Below are 12,496 nucleotides of genomic sequence, written 5' to 3'. Positions count from 1 at the left end.
TGTGCACCAGCATTGTGCTCTTTCAGCAGAGATCCCACAGATAACCTATCTTACCTTACAGGGAAGCTTCCGAACACCATGTCCTGTGAAGAGCTGTGGACATCCAACCATTTAGCGCATAGTGGTAGTTTCACTGTTCTACCTCTTTCCGTGGACACTCATGACAGTAGCATTTGAAAACTGAACCCGCTCCACTGTTTTCAAGATACTCTTTCACATGCTCTGCGTAATAATAGTAGTAATAATCTGCCTTTTGCCAAAGCCACATATCTTAATGGATTTCCAAATTTGCAGCCCATATCTTTCTAGCGTGATTCCCCGCCTGTGTCTGCTCTGCTTACAGACATTTGATACCACTTCACACGCCCGCAATGCCACCCGTTGGCATCCAACATTGCAATGGGCTGCGTATAACGTACGTAACCAAATAGCAACATGTAATTTCTTGGTGGCAGCAAACATGGTGAAAAACTGGCTGTAAATGTGGGTGAGTACAGCACTATCTACATCCAATAATGTGGCTGACACACACACACACACACACACACACACACACACACACACACACGCCGATGATACAAACATTGCAATAAATAGCAAATCAAGTGTAGTCTTAGAAAGATCAGCTAATAAAATATTTGTGGACATTAATCACTGGTTCCTAGCCAATTCTTTGACACTAAACTTTGAAAAAGCACACTACATGCAGTTCAGAACCTGTAAGGGGTGTCCCAAGAGTATATGTCTAACATACGATGACAAGAAGATAGAAGAAGTGGACAGTGTTAAATTCTTGGGATTACAGCTTGATAATAACTGGGAGGAGCACACCACAGAACTGCTGAAGCGTCTTAACAAATCTCTGTTTGCAATGCGAATTTTGTCAGACACAGGGGATATAAAAATGAAAAAGCTGGCATACTATGCTTACTTTCATTCCATAATGTCATATGGGATTATTTTTTGGGGTAATTCATCAAGCCAAGCTAAAGTTTTCCAGGCACAAAAACGTGCAGTAAGAATTATATATGGTGTGAACTCAAGAACATCCTGCAGAAGCCTGTTTAGGGAACTAGGGATACTAACTACAGCTTCCCAATATATTTATTCCTTAATGAAATTTGTCATTAAAAATATATCACTTTTTCAAACCAACAGCTCAATTCATGGAATCAATACTAGAAATAAGAATAATCTTCGCAAGGATTTAAAGTCACTTAGTCTTGTACAAAAAGGTGTGCATTATTCAGGAACACATATTTTCAATAACTTGCCAGCAGCCATAAAAAGCTTAACAACCAATGAAATTCAGTTTAAGAGAAGCCTAAAGGATTTATTGGTGGCCAACTCCTTCTACTCCATTGATGAATTTCTTAGTAAAACCAACTGATTTGTATATAAGTACAACATAACTTCTGCACAATTTCAGTGCAGTAATGTGTTCACTGAAAATGTGTGTGTGTGTGTGTGTGTGTGTGTGTGTGTGTGTGTGTGTGTGTGTGTGTGTGTGTGTGTGTGTGTGTGTAAGTATAATCTAACTTCTGCACCATTTCAGTGCAGTAATGTGTTCATTGTAAATAAGTATTACAGTAGTTGTATTACATGTTTATTACCTTATAAATAAATAAAAAACTTTTTTATTTTAAATTCAGTGCATTAGTATTTGTAAAATGACTCTTATTGTTCATTAAAAAATGACGATCATTCCACTTGGGACCTGTGGAATGGTACATTAGCTTATTTGTTTTAGTTGTAAATATTTGTCATGTATTCTTGTTTTTCTGACATGTTCCACATCCTGGAGGACCTCCTCATTACGGATCAATTGGAATGAAAGTAAATCTAATCTAAAAACACACACACACACACACACACACACACACACACACACACACACACACACGACACGACACGACACGACACGACACGACACGACACGACAGTATCCCTCCCTCACTGAGTTAGTTATAGCCAGTTAGTGCCTCAATTATCTAATTAAGCTTCATTTACCAGGTATGTATATACTCAATTATACAAAAATAGTCACTGTACAGTATAACCAAAGCAGCCTACAACAGTCTCACTCCGATGTAGCACTTCAGTCATAGTTAACCAGCAATATTTGTTTGTCTATTGTCCTTCACTGTCCATCTTCTTATTAACAACAACACATCACTGCATTATTACATTATTGTTGTTTTGACTGACACAGGTTCCATACTTGCAATCTCTGAACAGACTGATTCCAGAAATGGTTTCATGCCCAGTGCTTATATAGCTTTGCGAAAATGGCTGCTAAAGTTCCTCATTGTTATATACATAATTTTGATAATTTACAATTAGTATTTTACATAAAATTAATTGAATAGTGCTGAAAAACTGGTTTTGGTCTGAACTTTATGTTACAATATGAGTTTCGACTGAAATAAGCCTTCTTGGTGATGAAAACTGCAAAAGTAGCTAAAAAAACAATACCATACATAATAGTGTTACTTAGCCAGAAACTACTTAAGGACTGATGTTCCTACCATGTTTTCGAAATTAGTTACATGAATACTTTGATTTCTATGGGTTATTTTCCCAACTTTATCAGAATATAGTAATCACATCTGTTTAAATGTCAACAATGTGAGATGAATAGGAAATTATTCTGACTATTTTAATCTAACAAAGCTGGGTCTGGTCCTATACTCAGATTTACAGACTGACAGCTTTATCTTTGGCACATCTCTAATTAATATTTAAAAAATGAATTGAAGAGGGAAATAACAAAACAAAAATGGGATCGGGTCCCAGCTTTCTTTGCTACATGTGATCATAATGTTTTGGCTTATCAGTTTATTTGGTATGTGTCATTAAAATTGGCGATATATTTAAGAACGGTAACAAAAAGAAAAGAAATATAACACATTCTGAAATCATTGTGTCAACCTAGTCCTAATATCCCAAAAAAGAGAAGTAGTTAAAATTATTGCTAAAGGGAAGTAATTAAAATTGTTGCTGATTGATTGTTACCACTCAATTAGCCAACTACTCTGGAATAATTCTAACAGAGTGGTGGATAGTTACAAACTGACAGGCTTTTTTGTGCTGTCTATTAGACTAATATGAATCCTGAATTTCACATTATAACAGTAATTAGTTTACAAAATTATTGAGGCTTCCATGGCCACTTGCTGACTGACTGACTCATCTTCTGTCTCAGGTTTTTCAGCAGATATTTATTTGATGATTTTTCTGATGTCTTACCAGCATGAGAGGCTGGAATTGTCAAAGCTTCACTTGCCATTGCTGCTGGTGGACTGGAGTCAACCTTCACAGTCACAGATGTTGTGTATCTGTTATGCCATGTGTCAGTATATTCGCATTGTGAAGGGACAGATCAAGATAAGATGGATAGTTTTTATGAGGCACTCAGTGATGTAGTTGTTAGAGTAAAGGACAAGGACAGTGTTCTGCTCATGGGTGCTTTTAACGCCGGGATTGGAAATCGAACAGAAGGGTATGAAAATGAAAAGGTTATGGGTAAATTTGGAGACGATATGGAAGCCAACAGGAACGGGAAACAACTCTTGGATTTCTGTGCCAGTATGGGCTTAGTAATCACAAACTCCTTTTTTTAAACATAAGAACATTCACCGGTATACTTGGGAAGGCAGGGGAACCAGATCTGTCATTGACTATATAATAACAGATCAGGAATTCAGGAAGGCTGTGAGGGACACACATGTATTCAGGGGATTCTTTGATGACACTGATCATTATTTAATCTGCAGTGAAATTGGGATTGTGAGGCCGAAAGTGCAGGAGGTCAGGTCCATATGTAGGAGGATAAGAGTGGAGAAACTTCAGGATAAGGAAATCAGGCACAAGTACATAACAGCAATCTCGGAAAGGTACCAGTTAGTTGAATGTAGTCAATTACAGTCATTGGAAAAGGAATGGACAAGGTACAGGGACACAGTACTAGAAGTGGCTAAAGAATGTCTTGGAACAGTAGTGTGTAAAAGTAGGATGAAGCAAACAGCTTGGTGGAATGATACAGTCAAGGCAGCCTGTAAAAGGAAAAAGAAGGCGTATCAAAAATGGCTACATACCAGAACCCAGGTAGACAGAGAAAGTTATGTTCAAGAAAGAAACGAAGCCAAACAGATAATTGCAGCATCCAAGAAGAAATCGTGGGAAGACTTTGGAAACAGGTTGGAGACTATGGGTCAAGCTGCTGGAAAACCATTCTGGAGTGTAATTAGCAGTCTTCGAAAGGGAGGTAAGAAGGAAATGACAAGTATTTTGGACAGGTCAGGAAAACTGCTGGTGAATCCTGTGGATGCCTTGGGCAGATGGAGGGAATATTTTGAAGAGTTGCTCAATGTAGGTGAAAATGCGATCAGTAATGTTTCAAATTTCGAGGTAGAATGGGATAGGAATGATGATGGAAATAGGATCACATTTGAGGAAGTGGAAAAAATGGTCAATAGATTGCAGTGCAATAAAGCGGCTGGGGTGGATGAAATTAAGTCGGAACTCATCAAATACAGTGGAATGTCAGGTCTTAAATGGCTACACAGGATAATTGAAATGGCCTGGGAGTCGGGACAGGTTCCATCAGACTGGACAAAAGCAGTAATCACACCAATCTTTAAACATGGAAACAGAAAAGATTGTAACAACTACAGAGGTATCTCTTTAAACAGCGTTGTGGGTAAAATCTTCTTAGGTATTGTTGAAAGTAAAGTGCGAGTATTAGTTGAGGACCAATTGGATGAAAATCAGTGTGGGTTTAGGCCTCTTGGAGGTTGTCAGGACCAGATCTTTAGCTTATGGCAAATAATGGAAAGTGTTATGAGTGGAACAGGGAATTGTATTGATGCTTTATAGATCTAGAAAAGGCATATGACTGGGTTCCTAGGAGGAAGTTATTGTCTGTTCTACAAGATTATGGAATAGGAGGCAAACTTTTGCAAGCAATTAAAGGGCTTTACATGGATAGTCAGGCAGCAGTTAGAGTTGACGGTAAATTGAGTTCATGGCTCAGAGTAGTTTCAGGGGTAAGACAAGGCTGCAACCTGTCTCCACTGTTGTTCATATTATTTATGGATCATATGTTGAAAACAATAGACTGGCTGGGTGAGATTAAGATATGTGAACACAAGATAAGCAGTCTTGCATATGCGGATGACTTAGTTGTGATGGCAGATTCGATTGAAAGTTTGCAAAGTAATATTTCAGAGCTAGATCAGAAATGTAAGGACTATAGTATGAAGATTAGCATCTCCAAAACGAAAGTAATGTCAGTGGGAAAGAAATATAAACGGATTGAGTGCCAAATAGGAGGAACAAAGTTAGAACAGGTGGACGGTTTCAAGTACTTAGGATGCATATTCTCACAGGATGGCAACATAGTGAAAGAACTGGAAGCAAGGTGTAGCAAAGCTAATGCAGTGAGCGCTCAGCTACGATCTACTCTCTTCTGCAAGAAGGAAGTCAGTACCAAGACTAAGTTATCTGTGCACCGTTCAATCTTTCGACCAACTTTGTTGTATGGGAGCGAAAGCTGGGTGGATTCAGGTTACCTTATCAACAAGGTTGAGGTTACGGATATGAAAGTAGCTAGGATCATTGCAGGTACTAGTAGATGGGAACAATGGCAGGAGGGAGTCCACAATGAGGAAATCAAAGAAAAACTGGGAATGAACTCTTTAGATGTAGCAGTCAGGGCGAACAGGCTCAGATGGTGGGGTCATGTTACACGCATGGGAGAAGCAAGGTTACCCAAGAGACTCATGGATTCAGCAGTAGAGGGTAGGAGGAGTCGGGGCAGACCGAGGAGAAGGTACCTGGATTCGGTTAAGGTTGGTTGGTTGTTTGGGGAAGGAGACCAGACAGCGTGGTCATCGGTCTCATCGGATTAGGGAAGGATGGGGAAGGAAGGCGGCCGTGCCCTTTTAGAGGAACCATCCCAGCATTTGCCTGGAGTGATTTAGGGAAATCACGGAAAACCTAAATCAGGATGGCCGGACCCGGGACTGAACCGTCGTCCTCCCGAATGCGAGTCCAGTGTCTACCCACTGCGCCACCCCGCTCGGTCCTGGATTCGGTTAAGAATGATTTTGAAGTAATAGGTTTAACATCAGATGAGGCACCAATGTTAGCACTGAATAGGGGATCATGGAGGAACTGTATAAGGGGGGCTATGCTCCAGACTGAATGCTGAAAGGCATAATCAGTCTTAAATGATGATGATGTCATGCCAAAGTCTGGGGGTTTCTTCCTGGCCACTACCACTGTGATCCTCCCCTTGCTACATGCAGCAGGGGAATCCAGAATCTGTGCACCTTGAGGCTTTCCTCTGTCCTGTTGAGGCTACTGTCACGTTTGTGCACCTCTTTAGCTTCCCTGAACAAGCGGGTATGGTAGCTTTTCTCCACAGCAAGAACTTCCACGTCAGTGAATTTTATTATATGGTCTGTCTCTCACAGAAGATTTCTTCACCTGCCCCAACCTGTAGTGCCATTTATGTTCGATGATCCAGGTGTTGACAGATCATCCAGTCATTCACACACAGACTTTTCCACATGTACAGGGTGTGAGGCATGTTTCCAACATTACAAGTGGATCCTTTTGTACTTTGCCAACCTGAGACACTCTTTGTTTGATCTTCTCGGTCAGTTTTGAATCACATTTATGCCGTATTTGCACAGTATACGGCTGATTCCGTCCATCAATTGGAGATGTATGGCACAAAGACCATACCTGACATTTCTTTGTGTGTGTTGGTTTTCGACACATGATATGTCACAGGTTCTCACCATTCCTCCTAACTAACAAATATTTCTTGATCAGTCCAAGGCATTTGACATGGTCGACCACAAGCTGCTTCTTATGAAACTCCAGAAGTATGGGATTAGAGGTGTAGTCCACAATTGGTTCTGTAGCTACCTTAGTGAAAGAAAACAATATGTAGAAATAAGAAAATCAAACACACCCAGGTGCTGCAGGTCAGATACACTACATACAACAAATGGCATCCATCAGGGATCTGTTCTTGGCCCTGTTCTTTTCATATTGTTCATAAATGATCTCCCAGAACACATATCAAATGCCAAATCCTTTCTGTATGCCGACACAAAATATTCTGATAACCAGTAGAGGTGACACATTGCAAGATGCAGTCAATGAAACTACTTGTCAATTACAATCTTGGTTTGAAGCAAATAGATTACTCATAAATACTCAAAAAACTGTAAGTATGAACTTTCACACTAGACAAAATCTTACCCCCTTCAATGCGGTTATAGTTATTGGCAAAGATGACATTACAAGCAGGCAGGATACCAAATTTCTTGGACTTACCATCAATAACACACTAAACTGGAAACCACTTTTTGAGGCCCTGTCACAAAAGCTTAATAAAACATGTTATATATTAAGATCATTAAAAGACACAGCCAATGTAGATACTTTGAAGCTGGTGTACCATGCCCTGTTTGAGTCTGTCTTGAGGTATGGTCTAATATTCTGGGGAAATAGCTCTGATTCTCTCATAATCTTCAAGTTACAAAAACAAGTGGTAAGAATAATGAAATGTAAAAAAATAACTGAACACTAAACCACTGTTTCAACAGTTAAAAATCCTGTCACTGCCATGCCTCTATATAGTGGAACTAGCTTGTTTTACAGTACAGCACTTGGAATCCCTCCACAGAAATCCAGACCGCCACACACGATACCAGAAACAAAACCCAGTTACAAATTATAGCTCACGACACAAAATTATATATGTTGTTCTACAATACTACTTTTATTCTTAACTGGCTTTCAGCTTACAAGGCCCTCTTCAGACATTTACTGAGTATTATGACCAAAGAAGTTACAATGTTTCTCTTCCAATGTTGTTTGCAAACATTATAACTTCTTTGGTGATAATACTCAATAAATGTCTGAAGATGGCCTTGTAAGCTGAAAACTGGTTAACAATAAAAGTAATATTGTAGAACAAAAGCAAACTGGTGCTTTTCATTTATTATATACAACCACATCCCAACAGACATAAAAACAAGCAAAAACCCAAAAATAATGAGAATTAAATTAAAGGAATTACTACTAAATCATTCTTTCTCTTACACAAATTTCTTGAAACAAAATTTTAATTACTGTGAATAAGCTGTTTATTCACTTGTAGTTATCTCTACTTAGTAAGATAATTTAATCACTGCATCTTATTTACATTCTGTCTGTATCTCATATATGTATTCTGCTGTGTGATGTATGTACCACAAAATTTTAATTACTTGTAATATGCTGTTTATTCACCTGTAGGTATTTCTACTTGGTAAGATGATTTAATTATTGTCTGTTATTGATTTCTGACTGTATCTCCTATATGTACTCTGATATGTGTAGTATGTACCACCACTGTCATCTCTCATCATACACCACCTTTTTATATTTTGTCTATATATCCTATATGTATTCTGCTATGTGAGTTATGCACCATTACTGTCATCTCTTATCATACACCACCTAAACATAATTTTCAAATGGATTTGTCCTATATCATGATGTGCTTTGCTGTACAAATTGTATGATCCACAGGACCAATAATAATTAATTAATAAATCTATAAAGGATAGCTGTTGGCCCTTTTCTACCTCCTTAGTAAATTTTTATGATAGTATGGAGACTGTTCAGGTGTCTTAGGAAATCACTGAGTTGTTTCTCACCATGGTTCCACACTGCAAGATCAAAGAGTTTTTTACATCGGCAAATGATAAAAGGGGGCACACTTGCAATGTTAGGAATACAGCACATACCATGTTCATGTGGAAAAGTATGTGGAAATGGCTGGATGATCCATCAAGGCAAGCATCACCAAACGTTAGTGGCTTTACAGGTTGGGACAGGTGGAGAAAATGGCTGTGGTGTAATGTGTGCATTTTGAGACTGCCTACATAATAAAATTAATTGATATGAAAGTTCTTGCTGTGGAGAAGAGCTACAAAGTCTGCCTGTTCAGGGAAGCCAAACAGATGCAAAAACATGACAGTAGCTTCAATAAGAGAAAAGCCTCTTGCATCCCTGTGCTGCAGCTAAAGAATCAGAGACAGAAGCCAACAGGCAGTTTGTCAGTAATTTGGTTCCTTCTACAATTCCTAGAGATCCTGTTGATATCAAGTTTGGACCATGTGCAGTCATTCATGGTATTCAAGAGCACCACAATCTATTCATGTTTTTGTAAATAAACCAAAATTTTCCCCATACTATCTGAAACACACTGATGTTCTCATCTGGATTTGAACTCCACTAAGCTGTACAATGACTCAAACTGTGAAACAGTGCTCTTTGCTCCAGAAGTGAACAGGATGTCTTCAAGCTGCCAATGAAACTCTGATATTGGTGCACAGCACGATGGTTAATTCTGATATAATCCTCACATTCGAGGAGCTGTCTTTATGTTCTAACACAGTAGCCTATTAAGCAGACAGTATGCTTTGCTGCGTAACCATTCTCTACATCTTCATCTGTATATATACTCTGCAAATGACTGTGACATGCATGTCAGTGGATATATACCATTTATTAGGGCTTCTTCCCATGTTATTCAGTATGGATTGCTGGAAGAATGACTATTTAAACACCTCTGTGCATGCCATAATTTATCCAATCTTTCCCATGTTTTCCCTATAGGTGCAACACATGGGAGGCTGTAGTACACTCCTGGATTTTGGTGGGATGTGGTCTGTGGCATGCAGATCATCACACACTCTCCTCCAAGGAGTGAATGTGATGAGAGGAAAGCATAAGAAGATGCATAGGGAGCTGGTGGAAAGCATGCTTTGTCTGATGTTCAGAAGAGATACATCCTTTTAGTAATATGATCGCAATTATTCTGTTATCCTGCGTGATGTATTCTCTAAGTTTCATCTTTATATTTTATTATGGAGGTGCCTTTCTTCAATTATCTAATTTACAAACTCCTAAACCGTTTTTCCCATTACATCAGACACATTTACATTTCTTTTCGTGTGGCTTATTCTGGGGACCTCAAGTTTTACATAATTTGAAACAGCACAATGTGCTGTTGCGGACCTACAGTCATTGACTGCATACTCGAACTTTTGATTCATTTTTAATGGATAAATATGGAAGAAGTAGACCCAGGAAACAATTCTTTCGTTATACTGAGAGGTCACTAGAACACTAAAATTATCATATAATTAATAAGCAAGAACAAGACTCAACAAAGTTATTGCAGTGACAGGGGCTGGCTCCTTTTCACAATATGATGAGGCGGGGAAAAAAAAAAAAAAAAAAAAAAAAGTGAGTGTCATGCCATGTGATGACAGCTTTTCTGACACTGAGTAAGGGTTCGATAAAAATGACATACTATTATACTGACACGCAAAAATATTGCAGCTGTTTGTTGTTCTCTTTACGTTGCTGTGGCGGATTAGTTATTACATGGAACAAGAAAACTTTTCCAGTCAGCTAATGTACACTAAAGTGGGAAGTACTGGGTGAAAACGATTACATTTCTTTACAACAGTAACAAACTGAATTTTGGTGACTAAACTATGCGCAAAATTTAAAGTGGGAGCTTCAGTTTAACATTATAATGCCCTGGCCTTGAAGCGTCATAAATTAATGAGTACATTGACTATGTTATGACCTTATACCCTAATTCAACCTTCTACTTAAGATTTCAGTACCACTCACTGTAATGACCACCCAAATTAGAACTGCTGCCAATGTATGTTAGCACCTCTCCGAGCGATAACTTACCACGGTCGAATTCCTCCGTAGTCTGCTCCAGAAAAGCGTTTGCCTGCTCAGTACTTGTGTTTGCCTCCTCCGGATTCGTATTGTTGCCTTGATTATCCATATCCTTCGTACTCTCCACTTTCATCGCGCTGCTGTTATTTTCCGTATCCAGTTTTTGGTCCACCGCAAAACACCTGTCACGAGATAAACCAGTGATAATACGCTACTTGAATATAACAATTTACCCGCAGAATGAATAAATTGACAGTTCAGTGAGTTCACTATCGATATTGTCAAAACCACAGATTCAATAACATTGGTATTTTTCAGTCAAGGAGGTTAGAACCTAACATCCTTGTTTTCAGTGCCCATGATCACCTAAACGGGACGTCAAACTGCTTTACTCTTTGTGTCAGATCACAGCCTACTTTACGCAGGCTGGAGCCTTCAGTATCATAACCCCTCACAGTTGTCAAATAATAAATGGATGGCCGGACTCGCAAAATGGACGTCTCGTTGCACTTTAAAAACAAAACTGTTTTACGTTCTAATTCATGTAATTGTGCTATTTTACACTGTAATACATGTAACTATGCGTTTAACTCGTGTACACAGGTACGAATCACTGGTTATCTACCCATTTAAATATCCGCAAAGGTAATTTTAAAAGGTATCGAAAACAGACCTCGTATCATACATGATAGGTCGGATCATATATTCATACATTAACGCAATACTACAATTTACACATGGGAACAAGCTTGAATCAGTAATACTTTTCCCGTTAAATGGACAAGAATGAAATTTTAACAGACGTCGAAAATTATATAGTGCAGCTGTCACACATAGACCTACTGCAGAATGTAGCTATGGTATGCTGATGCATAAAACGTTAAAAAACAAATTTTTCCTGTTTATGGTAAGATATCGGTTTGTGTAGTGTTGTTATAAATTGGTGTCCGCGTTGCTTTACACTGGTCTATCATCGCAGTTTCTTAATCATAAAAAACCACAGTTAAAAATTAGAATAAAAAATAAGAGAACAAAGCACATGATAACTTGAATATAGGTTTATTTGACTGATTTTCAGTTGTACTGTGACAAGAAGAAATAATGTAACAACTGTCAATCTTTACAATAGAATGAGATTCTCACTCTGCAGTGGAGTGTGCGCTGAAAGTTCCTGACAGTTTAAAACTGTGTGACAGACCAAGACTCGAACTCGGGACCTTTGTCATTCACGGGCAAGTGCTCTACCATCTGAGCTACCCAAGCACGACTCACAACCCGTCTTCCCAGCTTCAATTCCGCCAGTACCTCGCCTCCTACCTTCCAAACTTCACAGAAGCTTTTCTGCAAAAAGTTTGAATTTTCGGAAGTCTTTCCACTGATAACCTGCAGAAATATAATGACTCGTTTATTACGGTACGATACAACTTGTCAGTTCCTACAATCTTTCACACATTTTCACATACAACGGTAAAGCTTTTAATCACTTTTTGCAAGCTAATATTTCTTTCTCTTATGAAGATCTTATTCATCCTCCACTGTTCATTCTTTAGAATCTAATGAAATAAATAAACAAAAATTTCCCAGATTTATATTTATCCAAGAATGAGACTTAGTTTGTTTTCTTACATAATGCAGTGGACTGAGGGAACTTCTTGGAATCGCACCTTTGCGCAATTTTTGTCGAGTTCTTGGGTACTTTTACGCATTGAATTGCAAATCGTGA

The 12,496-nt window shown here is 38.6% G+C and overlaps 1 protein-coding gene across 1 annotated transcript in view; it reads right to left on the bottom strand.

The window, feature by feature from the left end:
• Positions 1-11,070, bottom strand: part of LOC126189043 (UPF0184 protein AAEL002161) — a 51,617-nt gene extending 40,547 nt beyond the window's left edge. Inside the window, exon 1 of the mRNA XM_049930895.1 lies at positions 10,783-11,070. Within this exon, the coding sequence (XP_049786852.1) occupies positions 10,783-10,906 (124 nt within the window). The 5' untranslated portion in view covers positions 10,907-11,070. The remainder of the gene's footprint in view (positions 1-10,782) is intronic.
• Between the last annotated feature and the right edge of the window lie 1,426 nt (positions 11,071-12,496).

The sequence above is a fragment of the Schistocerca cancellata genome, chromosome 5, assembly GCF_023864275.1.
Source record: "Schistocerca cancellata isolate TAMUIC-IGC-003103 chromosome 5, iqSchCanc2.1, whole genome shotgun sequence".
NCBI lineage: Eukaryota > Metazoa > Arthropoda > Insecta > Orthoptera > Acrididae > Schistocerca > Schistocerca cancellata.
This window is presented reverse-complemented; position numbering and strand designations above follow the sequence as displayed.